The 20,263-nt window shown below is 35.8% G+C and overlaps 1 protein-coding gene across 3 annotated transcripts in view; it reads right to left on the bottom strand.

Annotated features, from left to right (window-relative positions):
- LOC109057580 (collagen alpha-1(XXI) chain-like) overlaps window positions 1-20,263 on the bottom strand; it is a 77,216-nt gene that overhangs the window by 15,517 nt on the left and 41,436 nt on the right. For all 3 annotated transcript variants that reach the window (XM_042736077.1, XM_042736079.1, XM_042736078.1), the window contains 11 exons: window positions 13,582-13,626; window positions 13,345-13,398; window positions 10,523-10,576; window positions 8,765-8,818; window positions 8,558-8,629; window positions 6,366-6,401; window positions 5,315-5,359; window positions 4,562-4,594; window positions 4,334-4,480; window positions 4,123-4,177; window positions 824-1,024 (listed from right to left, as the gene is read on the bottom strand). In XM_042736077.1, the coding sequence (XP_042592011.1) occupies window positions 824-1,024; window positions 4,123-4,177; window positions 4,334-4,480; window positions 4,562-4,594; window positions 5,315-5,359; window positions 6,366-6,401; window positions 8,558-8,629; window positions 8,765-8,818; window positions 10,523-10,576; window positions 13,345-13,398; window positions 13,582-13,626 (796 nt within the window). The remainder of the gene's footprint in view (window positions 1-823; window positions 1,025-4,122; window positions 4,178-4,333; window positions 4,481-4,561; window positions 4,595-5,314; window positions 5,360-6,365; window positions 6,402-8,557; window positions 8,630-8,764; window positions 8,819-10,522; window positions 10,577-13,344; window positions 13,399-13,581; window positions 13,627-20,263) is intronic.

Below are 20,263 nucleotides of genomic sequence, written 5' to 3'. Positions count from 1 at the left end.
TGATGATATTTGTGGCATTAAAGCAATATTATAAAACATTTGACTATAAATAAATGTGACATGATTTGACTGGATAGTGCTGAATTTCAGAGCTCGTGGAAAAAATATCAACGTCACTATTATCAGATGATTTCTTGAGTTTTCTCACCGCTGCTATTTTGCTGCATGCTTATTTTGTTATTGAGAGGAAAGCATGCAACACATATTTACACATTCATCTAAATGGCGCTCTCATCAGTGTGGAACCTGGGGTGTTTGTTATAGTACAGCACTGCAAAGGTTTTTAAACTTCTTTTTATTGAAAAGCAAAAAAAAAAACTAATAAGAACTTCACTGTCATTATATTAAAAAAAAATTACAAATAATAATAAATAACTACCAACTCAGTTTCTCACACACCTTTTCAATTTCTTCTCCTTCTTCATTCTTAACTCTGATGTTTACTGTGCATTTAAACTATGTATCAGGTTCAAAACTTATATTTGAACTCCATAACCTTAGACATATCGCTCATTTCCCATATTCTCAAATGAATGTATCACAGAGAGCATTCTGGGTTAAGTGAGAGGCCTTAAGCAGACTGAGCAAGTGGATCAGAATCTTCAGAAGGGCACTCTCTGTTTCAGAGGAAATTTTACTGCTCCACTTCACTCACATGCTTTGGTATATGCAGTTGTAGCCATCATAATGGTTTAACAGTAATACTGATAAACCAATTCTTATACCAATCAATTTCTGTGAACTATCTGAGACAATATACAGCCCTTTAGAAATGGTATGATGTGTTTAGCATGCCGCTGTGGTGTGTTTAGCATGCCCGTACCTTTCATGCCAGGGACACCAGGCCGCCCAGGTAAACCCCGCTGACCTTGCAGCCCATTAGAACCAGATAAACCTGGGAATCCTCGAGAGCCATGAGGACCTGGTGGCCCTGGAGGTCCTGGGGGTCCCACCCGTGTGTAGCAGTGTTCACAGCTTCTGTGATGACTGCGTTGACTACTCAGCAGTAAAGCAGCAATCTCAGCTATAAGAAACAAACAAAAAAATTATAGAATGAATGAATAAATAAATAAATAACTAAATAAATAAATAAATAAAATTATAATAATATAATAAGATACAACATAAAAACATAATAAAAAATAATAAGATACAGGCATGCATCTGGCCTTTATTTCTACTGAATATGTACATCCTGTGTTTGAAATAAACTTTTTTTCCACTCACCAACCAATTTGGCTCCTAAATTTTGCTATAAACCTACCTGCTACTGAGAACTTCTTCTAAAAAAAAAAAAAAAAAAAAAATTCCGAAATAAACCAGATTTTAAAGGTCATTCAAATATACTGTATTTATTATTTATTATTAAATCTGCTTCTGAAAGACCGAATTGCTTTCAGTTTTACTACAATCAATCACTGTTTGTCCTTTTTTTGTTGTTGTTGATAATATTGGAGTCTTCTGGTTGAAGGGCAAAATTTATGAATCACAACTGGGTGAATTGGTGTCTGAGATTTTGTTACATGCCACAGTAGATTTTCACCTGAATTTACTGGGCTGGCATGTGCTAATTTCAAACCCTTTGTATACAGTATCTTACATTCAGTTCACAACATAAATGAGTAACCCCCTCTAAGATTTAATAAATTCAGTTATTTGTCATTACACAGAAGACATATTGCAGTTTATTACACAAGATCAAGGCAATAAACAGGTGAGTTTATTGAACAATAACACTTCAATAGGAGTAATTTTTGACAATTAAAATTGTTACATACCTGACTACAAGTCACCATGGACCATTAACTGGATAACTGGACAATATAAACAATGTATGTACAGTTGTATGAATTATCGATATTAATAAATACTATGACCATTGAAAGATGTTCAGCTAATGCTTAATAAATAAATAAATAAAACTGAGACAGTAAAGAGGTAAGTGGTAACAATGTCACAGGGCTAAAAATTTCAATGGGGTCACAACCTCAGTGGAGAAACCCTTACTGAGCCAGCTAGTGTGGGACTGTAGCATTCTATACAGTAGTACTTGCAAGATGGAAGGAGAATGAACAGACCATGGTTGGGATGGGATGCACCTGTAATAATAGGGGTCATATGATGCTGCTAAAAATAACATTATTTTGTGTATTTGGTGTAATGCAATGTGTTTATGTGGTTTAAGGTTAAAAAAATGTTTTCCATATAATGTACATTATCGTTTCTCTATGCCCCACCTTTCTGAAACGCATTGATTTTTACAAAGCACATCGGTCTGAAAAGCGAGGTGTGCTCTGATTGGCCAGCTATCCAGTACATTGTGATTGGCCGAAGTCCTCAAGCGTGTGACAGAAATGTTACACCCCTTAACATACTATGCTGTCTCCCAGTCCGGCAGTACGAGACTCAGTCCAGCTGCTCTGCTCGTGCACGTCCCATCATCGGTTTTCTTTTAGCTGTTCAGTCAATGTACTGTTAGGAGTAACTGAATAACTTGGGATATTGGTTTATTTTGCATCAGAGGGAGTGTAAGGCATGTTTATAAACCAAATAATTTAAGTAATTTGTGGATTAGTGCGTACTGGAGACGCAAACCGTTTTAAATGATTCAGTTCGATTTGGTGAACTGGTTCGACCGGTTCACTAAGAAGATCCAGTTAAATAGAAAGATTCATTCAGGATCCGCACTTCACTAGATGATACAAAACCAATAAAACCCATTACAAACGAGGCATTATGGGGACATAAGTGGGGACATAATTACTGATTATAATGACTTATACTGTTTTTTTATGCGTTGTGTATCGCGCTGCATAAACATAAAACCATGTCTGCATTTGTTTTATTTTGGTGTTAATTACTGTACATTGTGCAAGCTGTCTCTTTAATACCCCTTGTTTATACACATGTTGCTGTTGATTGGGCTGACATGATTGACACACCCACCAAACAAGAGAAAATTGCACACTGTTGCCAGGAAACATGTCATTCAAACCGGAAACTGTAGCAAAAACGGTGCACACTGGTTTGAGCTTGAACTTGCCCCAGATCTCTTCCTGTTTTTCTTTTCCTTATTGAGTAAAAAAACGCTGTACATTATTATTATTATTATTATTATTAGGCTATTGTTATTCTTATTATTATTATTAGCCCATTATAGGCAAAGAATTTTATTTTATTTATTTATTTTTTTTAATAATGTTATTAACCAGTTTTTCCACTACCTGAACTGGTTTCGGAACGTTAACAATACAGAGGAATGCAGGAACAGAAACGTTAAAATATCGATTCTGCTCGGAGTGAATCGATTGATTTTTTTTTTTCAAGCCCTGCTGAAAACTGCATCTCTAGCATCTCTATATTGTCAATTGTTTATACATCTTGTTGTTTATACTGCCTTGTTACAGAGACTTCAGAGAATTTCACTGCCAGTACACCTTTGTACATGATGTGTAATAATAAAGAGATTTGAGTGCGATGGTATGTGCAGAAAACACTCTCCAGTCTGTGTATTGGAATTGGTGCTGAAGAACAGAATCCGCACCCTCTGACCAGATCTTGATGCTTCCCATTGACTACCAGTCTATGCTGGGAAAGAAGGTACAAAGAGAGATAGACTCTCCCAGGTGTAAAGAGGGTGACCCTATTTAGGCATTAGCAACATTAGTACAGATGTGGTTCCAAAATGTTATGTCCTCTTGTTAAGCATGAGACTTTCTGAAGGAATCTAGTGTGGTGTCAACAAAGGTAGAGTCAGAACACCATGACTTGTTATTCACATACATACATGCACCACCTTCCTTGTTTAACCTGTTGCTGCTGCAGTTCTGTCAGCCCTGAAAACTATGTGATCATCCAGTATACCAAAAAAGTGTCCTAGAATGCTAAAGTGTCCTGAGAAAAGTGACTGTTACATCTCACACTAAGACACAACCTCCAGAAGTGAAATGAATGGTTATTTATCCACATAGTAAGTACTGTATCCAAAACACAGTAAACACATTAAACCATTTCCAGAGCCCATATTTGCAAAATATAGACTACTGGGAAGTCTGGTTTCATTATACCAAGTGTAATATATACACTATAGAGCATTACTGGGAAACTGTTTTGGGTACTCACATCGAAGGACATCTCTGCAAATCTGCTGAATATGTTGCTCAGACAGCTCTCTGCCCTGTGAAAATGCATGTCATTATTGGAACAAGATGAGTGTCTATTTAATTGTCTACACAACATTTGATCCTTCATTGACTAGATTATCTTATTGCAGAAGAAGGCTACAATACAACACAGTGCTAAACAATATAGTTATTTGGAACACGATACTTACAGGTTGTCCTTCCGGTCCAGGTGGTCCCGGGGGGCCTATTTCTCCACTCAGTCCTCTGGGCCCCGAGGGTCCTGTCTGTCCTGTCTGTCCAGGGAGTCCCTGATGGCCGATCTGACCCCTCTGACCGTGCTCTCCTGATGTCCCTTTCTGACACACACACAAATACAACTCAACACACTCACAGTACAGCTTATGGGGAATGTGGATTCAGATCAGAGATTCGCCCACCTCTCCTTTCTGGCCAGCTGGCCCGGGTAAACCCTGTTTATGAAGAGAGAAGTCAGAACTGCATTACAAAAGAGCTTCATAACAATAACACAACTATACTCTTTACAAAGCAACAGTATGATTTCACAAAATGATATGCAATGCTAAATCTTCTTATAACTGCCAGGAAATTGACTGATCAAACACCTAAAAAAATCTGTAAAATGCTGCAGATGCACTAGATAGTGATTCAAGGAAAAGTAAAGATTTTGAATACATTTGTTTATAAATTGTTCAGTCCATATGAACGAGTACATTTTAAATATACCATAATTCAGTGATACTAGGAGTTTTTGTAGTATATCCACAAAAAGTGTATAGTAATTTTTTGCTGTCATTGTAGGTCCATATACCTGAGTAAAATATTGAGCAAAATATTGACCCACTGAATAAACAATGCTTTATGCTTACACTTCAAATGACCTACCATGATGTATGCGCTGTTATAAAAATACCTTGCCTTGCACTTACAATATGGCTATAAAGCACTGTTACTATCAAGAAGAACTCCACCACCTTGTGGCTGATTCTGTAATTTCAGCTACAGAAATTCATGCTACCTTTTACTATTAAAGCATTCATTTTTATTTATTTGATTTCTAAATCTTTAATGTGCAAAACTGATTAAACTGTATTTTTTTTTTTTTTTTTAATAAGACAGACACACACACACACACACACACACACACCCACACACACACATATGAAACTTACGTGAACACCAGGTCGTCCAGAATCTCCCTTTTCACCTTTCATCCCCTGTTCAGTTGCATAAACATGTTTTAGTAAAACAAACCTATAAAGATGTAGGTTCAAACATCTAAGGTTCATGAACATATAAGTTCAATAAAATCATGGGCTACATGGGCTACTTCTTGAGTACTATTAGGTACCTGAAATCTTGCTAAATGAATTTCACAGCTAGTCTATTTTAGGCTGCATAAAAATCAATAAAACTGACAGCCAATTGTTCAATGAAACCTAGTGCTAAAATAATTGTTAATCTTTCTTATGATTATAGCCCTATCAGATTGTTAAATTTTTCCCAAATTATGTGTTTCCCATTTTAATTATTCCGTAATCTGTTTCCAATGTGTTAATTAAATCTTAATAACCAAACAGGATGACTAATCAATTGAATTAATAAAACAATTTAATTATTTATTACAATTTTAACCAGAATAGAGCCCTATAAAACACTAGTTCATACTGTTATTCAATTAATTCTACAACCATACGCTTGATTTATTCTTCCAAATCTTGCCAAATTCCATGACATTCCACATTTTTATGACTGGATTGCATTTTCCACATGGAGGAAATCATAGGCCTCTACTACAGCGACACAAAGGCAAGCTCCCAGGAGCAACATCTTAGACATAACATGTCATTCTAAGCATACAGTAATTAAATCGGACAAGTTTACATTTATGCATTTCAGCTGCGTTTTTATGGTACAAAGAAGAACTCACAAAATGGCCACAATTTCCATGGGAATACAAGCCAAAAGACATTTGAAAACATTTACAATGATCACATATAACAAAGAATGTATGATGGTTTTCTGGGCTTTTTATTCCATCTTAAGAGGAAGACAGTGATTTCCCCCAAATTCCTTATCCCTATATATGTCTACCAATATCCTAATCTTTAGCTCTAGCAATATGTCAGTAAACCACAACTAGCTGTAAACAACACATTTTAATTGGACAATCCAGCAACTTATAAACATCAAGTACATTATTACAGTAAATGGTTTACTTACATCTACTCCTCTTTCACCAGCTTCTCCTCTTTGACCCTGTAAAACATTTCACAGTAGGGTTTGAAGAAAAAATGAATTATATATATAATACAATAAATACAGTAGCAACAGAAATGTTATGAACCCTTTCTGCATAAATTTGACCTATTTTGTGATCAAATCTTTATCTAATTCCTATAACTAGAAGAGAATCCAAATACACAAATCTTTCTATTAAACCTGGACCTTAAAGACTGGTCCTCATATCACAAGGTTTCCATCAAAGAGATTGAGACTGGAATCCACTGACCAGATTGGACAAAATTTAATACTATACCAACAACAACAAAAAAAAAATCACCTGACCTATCGACCTAGTATCTGATCTTAATACCTGTACTAGTGGTAATAAAATCTTGAATTAAAAAACTGAAGTTGTTATTAGGACCAAAAGCTCTCTCTGTCTCTCTCTCTGTCTATATATTGTATTTCAAACCCTCTGAAACCACTCAAGCCTATATTTCAGTGTTCTTCCCCCACTTTTAAGCCCAAAAGACACTGAAACTCTGCTCCATGCATTCACACGCTCTTGCCTCTCCTAGCAATTCTTTACCTATTACCTATTCATCTGTAGGAAACCTACACAGACACAGAGAGAACATGCAAACTCCACACGGAAACACATCCTGGCTCAGCCAAGGACCTTCTTTCTGAAAAGTAACCATACTACCCACTGAGCTACTGTGTTGACCAAATTTTTGTTTTATTTTTTTCTCAAAAATACTGAGACAAATTACTACACTGACAATATAAGTTGTAATAATATTAAAACATTGTATATGCTGCTAATACACAGCTTTCATTCTCATTTTAACTAGACAATCCCATGGTAACTGCCTAGCGGTCTCTTGGCTAAAGGATAACACCTGCAGCTCAATCTAGCAAAGACAGACATCTTCCCTGCCAATCTCAATTTATATTCAGTATCTCAATATTCAAGAAACAGCTGCAAACTCATCTCTACTGTCAGCACTTAACTGCATCCTGCTGAGAAAAAAAAAAAAAAAACTTTCTATCCTTTCTCTATTATTCACTATCCCTTCCTGTTCTAGCTCGCACTTTTCTGAACAATGTGTGGACCTTTGTATTGTTAGAACATCTCATTTTATTGCCTCCTTAAGATGATCGCTTGTTGTACTCTTACTAAGTAAACCGCTATAGATAAAAGCGTCTGCAAAATGAATAAATGTGAAAGTATTGCATTTCCACTAGTGGTTTCAACCTGTACATATGATTTGTGTATACCTCTTAACTTGTCATAAATCACTGAATTAAACTGAAACTTGAAAACCTTCAAAGATGAAATGAGTTTCTATGAAGTCTATCACGTGTACAGTACCATGTGTTGGGCAGTTTCTGCTGTTTAATCATATTTCAGATTATTTTCAAAACTCTATACGGTCATTTTGAACGATAGATTCATAACAAAAAGACCACTTCTAAGACAGAGATCAAACCAACAGTAATTAAGATTTATCTCTAATTTAAAAACAGCTGTCAATAATTCATTTAGTTTCACAGAAAGCGGCCAATGCTTTTAAACCACAAGCAACATTTTCATGAGTGCTTTTTTTGTTTGCCATGGCAGAAATGATCATTACCTTGCTAAAGTTAATAGAGCTACACTTGGAAAATGTGCTTACCATAATGTCGGCTTTTACCACCAAAACCGACCAAAATGCAATGTCAGAGTTTTCTTTCTCATTAAATCAGAAGAAATGTAATTTGGATACAGTAACAAAATCATTTTCAGGAAGTTTAGTAAATGTACGAGACATCCAAACCTCAGATATAATCTGTGACCCTGACACACAAAACCAGTCTTAAGTCGCTCTGGTTTTGTAGCAAATAGCCAACAATGCATTGTATGGGTCAAAATTATCCATTTTTCTTTTTTGCCAAAAAACATTAGGTTATTTAATAGTTCCATTTAAATATTAAGTAAATTTCCTTAGATTAGTAATATGTTGCTAACGACTTCATTTGGACAACTTTAAAGGTGATTTTCTCAACATTTGATGTTTTTTTGCACCCTCAGATTTCAGATTTTTAAATAGTTGTATCTCGGACAAATATTGTTTGACCATTATGACTGGTTTTGTGGTCCAGGGTCACATATGATTCATCTTTCAGAGCTGTGATTAATAACTTACCTTCAGTCCTGGTGATCCTGGCATTCCTGGATGTCCAGGTTGGCCAGCTGCCCCATGTTCTCCAGGCTTACCCTTGATCAAAAAAAAAAAGAAGAAGAAGAAGAAAAAAATACATACATCTGTAAAAATAATAACTCTTGCAGCCAATCATGCATGTTTCCTCTTCCTTCAACCATCTGATGATGTTTCATTTGCATAGGATTTTACCTCTAGCCCTGGAGGTCCTGGTTGACCGGGCTCTCCACTGTCCCCTTTAGTGCCCTAATAATGAAAATTTGAGGTTGAGTATTCAAGTTAGCAAGTAAGTATTTACACATTCTCTGTTAAAGGTTTTTTCTCCAATCTGTCACCAATGGAGGTTTGGTTTCTTGCCGCTGTCGCCCCAGGCTTGCTTAGTTGGGGACACTTCATTTACAGCGATATCGTTGACTTGATTGCAAATGATTGCACAGATACTATTTAAACTGAACTGAGCTGCATGATTGCTGCTTTAACTGTTCTTTTGCATTATTGACACACTGTTGTTCAGTTGCTTTAACACGATCTGTTTTGTTTAAAGTACTATATAAATAAAGGTGACTTGACTTGACTTAAAACAGGAATTCTGGATTGGACGCATCAAAGCCTTTTGCCATTTGCTTTCTGCTAAAGATATAGAAAGAGACATTCTCATTCTAAAGAACATTTATTGGACAAAATACAAGATGAGTGCAAGCATCTGAAAAAACTGAATTATTGTGCTTTCTCTTTCGACAAGCTACTTTATAGCAGAATTTGAATGTGACTCTACTTACACATTATCAAATCACAATCAAGGACCTCATGCTCATGCATTTGTGGGATTAGCAATTCTGACTGCAGATGGCGACATAATCTGTGAACCAGGTTAATTCTTTGATCACTGCACTGTAAATTTATGAGTCAAATCCATTTCACTGACAAGACACGAGAGAGACATTCAAAGTGACTCTTCGTATTGATGCATAAAACAGTCTGACTGGCTCAGAGTTCATGGAAACTGAACAAATATTCAAACTGTAAACAGTTGTCTCTTGCTTTTTTTTTTAAACATATTTAGAGGTTCCTCAAGCAGATTTCTTCAGTTTTAACTTCAAAGGTTTTGCTTATTTTATTTGTAAATTAGTTTGTTCTAGTTAAAAAGCTATTCTTTTCAACTTTCTGTTGAATAATCCTGAAAACAAAATATATCATGGTTTTCACAAAAAGCAGCAAATCAGCATATTAGAATGATTTCTAAAGGATTGTGTTACTGAAGGCTGGGGTAATGATGCTGAAAATCAATTTATGTCATCGCAGAAAAAAAAAAAAAAAGAGTTGTTTTAATTTTTGTAATAATATTTCACATTATTGTTTTACTATGAAATAAATGCAGCCTTAGTAAGCAGAATAAACTTGACCCCAAACTGAGATAAAGGTTGACAGTTAAATCTCATGAACTTTTCTGAATATTTAGTACACGACGTAACACTGCACGTATTTCTGCCTTCTGCTGTCATTGTTTTATGAAAAATGTCCATTTTGTCTCATAAAGTGGTCAATGAGTCATAAAGAATAGCGTTGTTGGCAAGCGTTCTGAAGTCTAGAGATTTGAAATCTGGACATACTCTGTTGTCTCCTTCCTTGGACGCAATCTAAAAAACACGATTTGAAGCGGAACAAGTTTGAAGGCTTGTAACCATTATAAGCTATGGCTTTTGTTCTGCACAATTACACATCACATGTAGCAATCCACATGCATGTCCACACAGATGATGAAAGGCGACTGAGAAAAACTGTGCAGACAGAACAAAGGGATTTCACCATCTGTCTTGCAATTGCTTTGAAATCACTATAATAATGTAATAGAGATTCCAACTCAGTAATCAATACCTATAATGTTTTCCATATGAATTCAACATTACAAAGGACATACTGCATTTAGAGGGCAAAAACATGAATTGCGACCTTAGGGCCAGGCTGTCCACTTGAACCAGGTATCCCAGGCAATCCCATCTCGCCCTGTAGAAAGACAGACACTGTCAAACTGATGTTCTGAACTTTAAAATGAAATCAAAGTTTACCAAATTTGGTGTGAGATTCATTCACACATATGTTTCCAAAAAAAAAAAAAAGTCTTTGTAATGTTTAATCAAAATGAAGTACTTTTTTAAAAATAGTTTGTTTTACTTGGAAATACATACTGTACATTAGTACAATAGGTTTTGAATTCTGTTTCTGGTTGACCTTTTTATAATGTAAATGTGTCTGTGAAGTTTCAGCTCAAAATACCCCGCAGATCATTTATTAAATCATTTTGAAAATGCCTATTCTGAGTGGAAGCAGAAACAAGCTGTTTTCGTGCATGTTTCTTTAAATGCAAATGAGCTACTGCTCCCCGCCCCCTTTTTCCAAAATAGGACTGTGCCTTTAGTTGCTTCCACAACTCTGATAAAAAAAAAACAAAAAAAAAAACATCTGTTTGGTTTTGATTATCATGTCTATCACGCTGAAATCATGCATTTTAAACCATATTAGTTTAAACTTCTGATATTTGTTTTTCTAAACTCACACATCCTAAATACACGCACAGAAAGCAGCTGTCACGCAGCATGTGAGTACTAAACTAAGCTTTTTTTCATGTCTTATTGCGCTGTCGAACTGTCAAATACACACAAGTTTATATTAAAAACACATGAGTCAGTTTGCACAGTCACAGGCTGGGACTCTAAATAGTGTTCTGTGCTCGTCAGCGCAGAAGATATAGCATATTTTGCTTGAACTTTCTCCATGGCATTAGAACTGGTACACCATTGTCACTATGACAGCACCAAGGGTAAAAACTTGCAGATAAAGGGGTGGTAATATTATAATAAGATCCCTATACCACTTCACGGGGGGAGCGGAATCTGGTGCATTTTTTTTTTTTTTTTTTTTTACAAGATTCCAGAAAAAGGCTGTGTTGTTCTTTTTCATATTTTCTGGGTTGGTAGATGCACTGGGGACCCAATTATAGCACTTAAACAAGGACAAAGTCAGATTTTCAAGATATTTCACCTTTAAATTGCATATACTTTATTATCTCCAATACATGAAATAAAACAAAGCTTTAGTCAGGTCAATCCAGAACTTACATTTTTTTTTTCACACAAAAGCTTGTTCTAAATTATTCCAAATCCCATCGACTCCAAACTGTGTGTTTGTGTCGTCAATGTGGCTCTCACTATGAGTAATAGCAGCAACTGTTTACCACTGTAGCTAAGTAACGACTCAGAAGAATACATTGCCCAAAGGTTTTTACTTCTATTTTGGTCCTTCTGTCCTACTGCTATCAAAACTTAAAACACACAGAGAGCAGCACCAACCAAAGGTATAGTATAGTTAAAGAACTAAAAAAATGTTATACACGCTTTATTGTTTGTTTATTTTTTTAATTCACCATCTTGGCTGGTTTTCACTGAGCTTGTCACTATGAATTATGTGATCACCAAATATGCAACTGAGCCTACATCTCTAAGGATTGAACCTATAATCTTCACAATGCCTTGAACATTGAATATTAGAGTAGGTGCAGGCACACTAGCTTTGAGCATGCAGAGGCACTCTATAATGGACATCAGCAACTGGACATGATGAAATACTCTAATAAATCACAAATTACAGGTAAATTCAAAATGTCAAATACAGTTCTTTCTCCTGTAACACTGTAAATCATGTGACTTTGAAGTCTGTATTAGGTGTACTGAGTCAAGAGGTCAATGGGACATTTACATTTTCTATTGCTAAAACTTGTTTTGACCATATTGTATGAATTCACAGGGTCAGAGTTCAGTGAAAAACAAAATTTCTTCACATGTGCTTGTGTTTCCTCTCTCATATGTTTGCTTGCCTGCGAATGGAAGTGATTTGTGCAACAGTGGAGATCAGTGCCACCACAGTCTTAGCTTTCTTGCTTCTTGTCCACTTTGAATAGTCTACAGCATTTGTATAACAGGTCATGGAATTTCTTTTTTTTTTATTTGAGCAATTGGGGGTTCGCTGCCTTACTCAAGGTCACCTCAGTCATGGGTATTGAGGGTGGAAGACAGCACTGTTCATACAAATGTCTTGTTGGTACTGAATATTGAACCCACGACCTATGGGTCACAAGCAAGAAGCAACATCCCGCTCTCTCTTGTGAAGCCCATGCTGAAGTGATTAAAACTGTAATTCATCGACTGGCCGCTAGAGGCTGGCTGCAAAAGGGAGTCAGTCCCATAGACTCCCCATGTTAAAATGCCCAAATTTACAGCAGAAAAAAAAAAAAAAAACATGTTTACAGCCTGGTTCAAAAAATGATTTTGGTCTATATAGCTAATTTTGCCCTTCATGACACTGTGAGGGTGGTGAATTATTTTATAACTCATCCGTTTAAATTATATTAAGCATTATAAGTTCTGCATAATTAAGGGCGCAGCCACTTGAGTGACAGGTGGATTGCCGCTCCTGTCCAGCCTTTTTGCCCATTTTTGATAATACGGAAGTGACGCACAGTGACGTGCTGCCAAGATGGCGTCGGCCGGCTCCGCCTACTTTTGGCTTCAAAAACACTCTTTTTGGAAGAACTATGGGTGACGTCACGGACTCTACCTCCATGTTTTAATACAGTCTATGGTCACAAGTCAGACTCTATAACTATTAGGCCACAACTACCCCAAAATCCCTAAACATATCAGATGGATCATGAAAAGTCATTCACATTTGTATCACAATTTTTCAAGTGCTTACTATATATTTTTACATTTACTTACAGCGTCTCCAGGTGTACCTTTGGCTCCTTTTGGTCCTTGGAAGCCAGCTTCACCCTTTACAAAAACAACAAATGTACATTTTCAATATATTAAGGGTAGCTAAATTTTTGATAGTGAAACTTATAAACTATAAAATGCATGCAGCTCACTAAGTTTTGTAAAAGAGCATGAGACATAACCTCTAAACAACAGCAAATAAAAAGTTAATTGTCCACATGAAAAAAAAAAAAACATTACCTTCATTCCCCTCTGACCATCATTTCCAGGTATACCAGGTATGCCCTGAAAAAAAAAGAAAAAGAAAGAATAATAATAATAATAATAATAATAAACATTTTTCTTTGTTTAACATTGAGCACATTCTAGCAATAAAAAAAAAAAAAAAAAAAAAAAAAAAAAAAACAAGATTATAACATTCATTAATGACTTCAGCACTACAGACAAATTACACAAATGAGTACATTTGAGAGCGCTGTAAGGATCTGAGGTACACAGTGCTTTGTAAGGACACCAGTGCGTTTTCTTGGCTTCTGATGAAGCTTACATACATGGGAAGTCTGGATTAATCACATATGAAATGCGTCCCTCCTGGCATCCTGAAGCTTTGTCAGCCAGAGAGAATAATAGTTTTAACAGGATGTTGTTAAATTCGGATACTACTGTAATATAGGGACCAGCTCCACCGGAGATAACAACAGGTCAGAAAACCTACACAATTTGTAGGAGGAAAAGTTTTAAATCTCAAGGTACTGTAACACTACCTTTCCTGTTAAAATAATTAAAGGGCTAGTATTTTTTTTTTTTTTTTTAACATGGTTTACATATTCTGTCTGGCGTTTTTAATATGCTTAAAGAGAATCTATGTGCAAATTCCTCAGTCACCACCATTTCTGAGGCTGAGACAAGCATTTTCTCCTTGTAAAGTGTGATATACCAAACACAGTCGAAAAAATGCAGTTTGAAACCATCCGTTTCCAAATGTCACAAACATGGGAGGGACTTTTTATATGTGGTGAAAGGTTTCTATTTACAATGTGTCTTTGCAGTGCTGAGTAATTCACCTAATCAAAGACATATTTTGTTGATTTCATGAACACAATGGACAATCAGAAGTGTTTAAGTTAGAATCCACTCACTGCTCAAACATCAGCATCAACATTTTTTTTTTTTATAGTATAATCAGTTCTGAGCTCTACACACTTGTGAATTATCTCATTATAGAAACAAAGTGCATATGTGATGTGAATAAGAGACAGTGTAGAGCTTGACTGATTATAACAGAACTTTGTGAGATTGCGATGAACTAAGACGAGTGACAGCTTTTCAGTGATTAAAAGGGGAGTGCTCTATGTGTGCTTTCTAAGCTGTAATCCATTCAGAATTTAAATACATTCATTCACTGACTCTTTATCGAAACTGCAAGGAGTAACATAGCAGCAACCATTAATCTAAGATTGTGTGCCATTGTGTAAAGCTTACTCAGTTAACTGAGTGAAAGTGGAGCATGTCTGAGCTGAGGCGATTGAGTGGAGGCGGGGACTAATTACCATATTAATGGTTTCTTTTATACTAATTGAGTTGTTACATTTAAACCATTTTAAGACTTTTAAAAGTCATTTTGAATGTCAAAGATGAGATTTAAGTGGTAACATTTATGAACACAAGAGGAATAAATTAATAATTTAATGTGCAAAATATTGTAGCATTTGTTGAATAACTGGGTGATAACCTTTGGGTTGATAATTACTAAGGTAACCATTAGGTTATGTTAACCATTAACTCTGTTTTTGAATAGTTTGTGCAGATTTTGTGCAGTACACAATCTGTATTGTAAAAAGTGCTATATAAATAAAGTTGACTTGACAATCTGTTTTGTTTTGTTTTATTTGGGGTCCTTTCTAAAGCAAGCACTACTAGGGTTAAGGAATTCAAGTTTCCCAACCCTGTTTCTGAAAACACACCATCAGTACACATTTTTGAACTCTTCCAAATAAAACACTCTTGATTCAACTCATTAGCCTTACAGTAAAGACTCCAAGACCTGACATAAATGACTAAGATTAGAGAGACATCCAAAATGTGTACAGCATCCAGGAACAGGGTTAGGAAACACTGATTTAACAAACCTTTGGCCCAGAGTATTATACTTTGGCATGAAAGTACTCACCATTTTTGCTACAGATGTTAAAGGCACCTCAGATCATCTGCCTTGTTAAGGAGAGGTGTTTTAGCACTCTTCTAATTAATCAGACAAATTGTAGCTATGGATAATAAAATTGGTGAAAAAAAAAAAAGAATCTATTCAGATCATCAGCTTGTTAGGAGAGAGCTCACTGAACTCAAGGGCCTATTTATACTTGCCACTTCATGTGTTTTCACTTATTTCATTGTTCAACAAATGCATTTCAGAGGGCTTTTACATCTTTGCTGTGTTCAAAACTGCACCCATATCCTCATTCATTTTTCCCTACATTAGTCCACTAATATAGTCCAGAAGTAGTAAATGAAAACTAGTGAGGGAATTCGGACACTGAATGTGCAAGAAGGGCTCTCACTTTTGCATACATTGTGCTTACTGTTTAACAATCATTTTTAAACTTAGCAAACTGGTACGTCCAGTAGTAAAGAAAAGATTTATCTTGAACTCTGTAATGGAAACTAGTATTTATGTACCTTGATTGATCTATTTAAGAATTAATTATGGATGGATGGATCTGGGAAGACACAGGAATTCACTCTGCATGGGTATTTTCTAACTGTTGAGTGTACATTGGTTCTACAGTTGCTATTGCAACACATTATGGCAGTGGTTCCCAACCACATTCCTGGAGCCCCACAACACTCCACATTTTGCATCTCTCATTTGTCTGATCTTCTGCATTATGGGATTGAATGAGTACACTTAATAATATCCACTATTGTTTCGGACACCACCACAAATGGCTGCCCTCACAAATAGTGCCCCATTTAAGGGTCTAGCGGGGAGATTTCTGACACAGCCCTTGTCTCTTCACATTCTGACAGCAATTTGATCAGAGAAAACACCTGAAGTAGCCAAGTTTAAATAGGCCCTGACTGTGTCAGATAAGAGAGACAGCAATTAAAGGGAGGCAGAATGAGGAGAAACCATGGCAGGTAAGATCAGACAAAACACAACAAGTAATTAAAGTCATTTTAAGGTCACTTTAATCAAACTGGCTGAAAAATCATGAATTCAATCATTAGTAATAAGTTTTAATGGTTTATCGATTTTGACCAATAGGTGGCACTGTTACCAAATTGATGTGGGGTGGACAGTGTGAGGTGACAATGTCACACACAAAGTTTGGTGTCAATATGTTAAAGCTTTGCAGAGATGCAGCCTCAGATACAGTTTGGCATCATGCCATCAAATTTGTTAATGCGGTAAACAAAGACAGTCTCGACTATCAACACCAAATTCCATAACATTTTGCTGGCATGGTATGAAGACGATTTGGGTCAAATTTGGTGAAAATTGGACTAATGGTCCAGGAGGGGTTTTCAATGAAAATCAAAATGGCAAACAAGAAGTTCAGCTGATTATAGAATAGTAGCTATCAATGTTCTCAGCATATCCCAAGAAATCTAACAAGACCAGCCACATGACAAGAGGTAAAACTGTTTATATACCATTAGCTTTTTTTTAATGTCATTATTAATGGTTAAGTCAAAGTGTGACATGACATACAGCCAAGTATGGTGACCCATACTCAGAATTTGTGCTCTGCATTTAACCCATCCAAAGTGCACACACACAGCAGTGAACACACACACACCGTGAACACACACCCAGAGCAGTGGGTAGCCATCTTTGCTGCAGCACCCGGGGAGCAGTTGGGGGTTCGGTGCTTTGCTCAAGGGCACCTCAGTCGTGGTATTGCCAGCCCATGACTCAAACCCACAACCTTAGGGTTAGGAGTCAAACTCTCTAACCACTAGGCCACGACTTCCCCTTAATGGATTTATATTAATGGTGTATCACCTTTAAACAATAGGTGCTGTCACCAAACTGATGTGGTGCGGTCAGTGTGAGGTGACAATAAAGTTTGGTGTCAGTATGTTAAAGCTTTGCAGACTGTATTGTGACATCATGAATTTGTTAACACGGTGAATGAAAATGGTTTCATCTATAAATCTGAATTCCATGTGTGTTTGTTTTTTTGTTTTGTTTTTTGCCTGCATGGTCTGAAGATGATCTGAGCTAAATTTGGTGAAAATTGTACCAACTTTTTGAAAAAGATTGAAAGAGTAGGTTTTCAACATAAATTGAAATGAGAGATGTGAAGTTCAGCCAGTTATGCCATAATTAGTGTTGATGTTCTCAGCATGATCCAAGGAATCTATCAAGATACGTCTCATGACAATAAGCTAAATTGATCAAAAGTTATTAGCGTGTTTTGAAATTTTGTTACAATTTTCGACCACAAGAAAGCACTGCCACTAAACTTTTTGAGTATCTTCAAGGCATGGTCCCAAAATCCATACCAAGTTTTGGAATGATACGCCAATGCATTCGTTAAATATAGTATTTCTTTGTCAAAATTCTAATTGTCAGATGTCCAAAATGGCTCACATGTGAACACTGGGTACCATTCAAATTGGCATGCTGCTCCGAATGTAAAGAGACCAGTCTTGTGATTTTTGGCCAAAACATTCAGAAGTTATTAGCACAATTTTTTTTTCCATATCACCTGACCTCGGTTTGACTGATCAACTTGATTTCCTTGTTTTTAGTTGACTTGGTCTGAAGATGATATTGTATGATTTTTGTGAAAACCGGACAAACGATCTAAGACAGGTCTGGGCAACTTTGGTCCTGGAGGGCCACTGTCCTGCAGAGTTTAGTTCCAACCCTAATCAAACAAACCTGCCTGTAGCTTCCTAGTGATCTTGAAGACACTGATAGCTTGTTCAAGTGTGTTTTATTAGGGTTTGGAGCTGAACTCTGCAGGACAGTGGCCCTTCAGGCCCGAAGTTGTCCAGCCCTGGTCTAAGAGGAGATCTAGGAGGAGTTCTGCAAATTTATATTTATGAGGTGTATTCATCTTGATCGAAGGAATCAGAAGAAAAAAATATTTTGTTTCTAGCCCTTTGGTGCTTCCCCCCTAATATGAGAGGCATATACAAAATGTGCTGAGCAATGGGTTGCCAGGAGCCGAGTTGAAAACAACCACACAGGGCACCTTATAAACCACATAGCAAGCAATGTTGCCATGTTCCCATATCATTTTGCAACACGCAAAATTGGCCTATTTCCTGTGGAAAGCATGTTTACATTATGTTTTACTGGCTAGGTCTCCATAAAAAAAAAAGAACAAAAACAGTATATTAAATTGTATCTCAAAATCTGAAATACAGACCATTGCACAGATTGATGGCTGTGTTTGCTGCTTTTAGAAAGCGTAACATTTTAGATCTTTGGAACTGCAGAACATGCCAAGACCTGCCAAGATTTGTCATTTTATCATTTTAAAGCATCTCTGTGGTCATGCACATTTCCTCTTTCAATGCTTCCTCTTGATAATGTATGTCTGCTCCCATGTAATCTGCAAAAAACATTTGCTTCACTTCAGAGTTTTCCAGGAGTTTAAGCTCTGCTTTCTATTTTTGTATCAGTGCAAAACACAGTAACCAACAATGAGCCTTTAAAAAATACTCAGGACAGTAGACAAGCAGACTTTGTCAGCAACCAATAAATTACACAATGCTTGTAAAACTATGTATTATTATGTAATTACTTTATGTATTTACTAAGCTACTTGTTGCAGGTAGTGTGTTTTACTGCAATATAATTCTCATATATCATAATGACCATATGCAATGCCATGACATGAACAATATATTAAGGCCATTTAAAATGGGTAGTCAATCATGCTTCTAGAGTTCATCACAAAGCCAAATCAAACACAACCAAACAAGAGAGTGAAGGGGTTTACTTAAAAAAAAAAAAAAAAAAAAAAGCAGGTACAGTGGAGCCGATTACTGCAGAAAGGTATTCCTCCAGGAGCAGGGCTGGCTAATCTCTGTTTTAACAATGGTAAAAACATTAACCTAAAAAATGTTAACCTGAAATCATGAAGTTCATCAACGTTCATGAAGGTGTTACGTGTCAACTATACCCAAATATTTAACCCTCTGGTGCTCCTCATTTGGGAGTCACACTTGTGATCTTCACAATCAAAAGTAATCAGACACCTGAAATTTAATATTTTTTTTTCGCCCCAGTAAAATCAATGTATTTTTGTTTAATTATATTTTTTTCTTTTTTATTTGGAGATAATTTCATGGCATTAATTAATATTTATGCAATAATTATGTAATATAAATAGAGTCATGTAATTTTTGATATATATATATCCGGTATATATAATATATAATTACATTATTTATTATTATTATTATTATTATTATTATTATTATTATTATTATTATTATTATTCAATGAATGTAGTATTTCACGTTAAAATAGAGTCAGTGCCTTTAAAATCCCATTTTTGAAGCCAGATTATTGGCATCCGGTGGGAGTAAAATAAGAAAAATATCTGCAATTCCATGGGTTAGCCCATAGATTCCTATATAGCTCTATATAAAAGGCCTTTAGATTCTCTAATTGTTTTTAGACATAAATACTTATTTTTATTAAGTTGTGGGTTTGGATATATATTTAGACATTTTCAAAGTTCTCAATGTTTTTTTTTTTTTTTGAAATGTTGATTTGAAGCATCAGTTTTTGAATTATTATTACTACAGGCAAACCTAAACACAGAGAAAGCATTTTGTTACACAAAACATTAAAATTCTATAAAAATGTAACAAAAATTAAGAAAAATGTTTTATCAGAGCTTAATCCCGGTTTTAACAATCTGGTTTTGATCTGATTTCAATCTCTTATTTCAGG

Source organism: Cyprinus carpio, chromosome B13, assembly GCF_018340385.1.
Source record: "Cyprinus carpio isolate SPL01 chromosome B13, ASM1834038v1, whole genome shotgun sequence".
In the NCBI taxonomy this organism is placed as follows: domain Eukaryota; kingdom Metazoa; phylum Chordata; class Actinopteri; order Cypriniformes; family Cyprinidae; genus Cyprinus; species Cyprinus carpio.
Note: the sequence above shows the minus strand (reverse complement) of the source record. Positions and strands in the feature narration are given on the sequence as shown.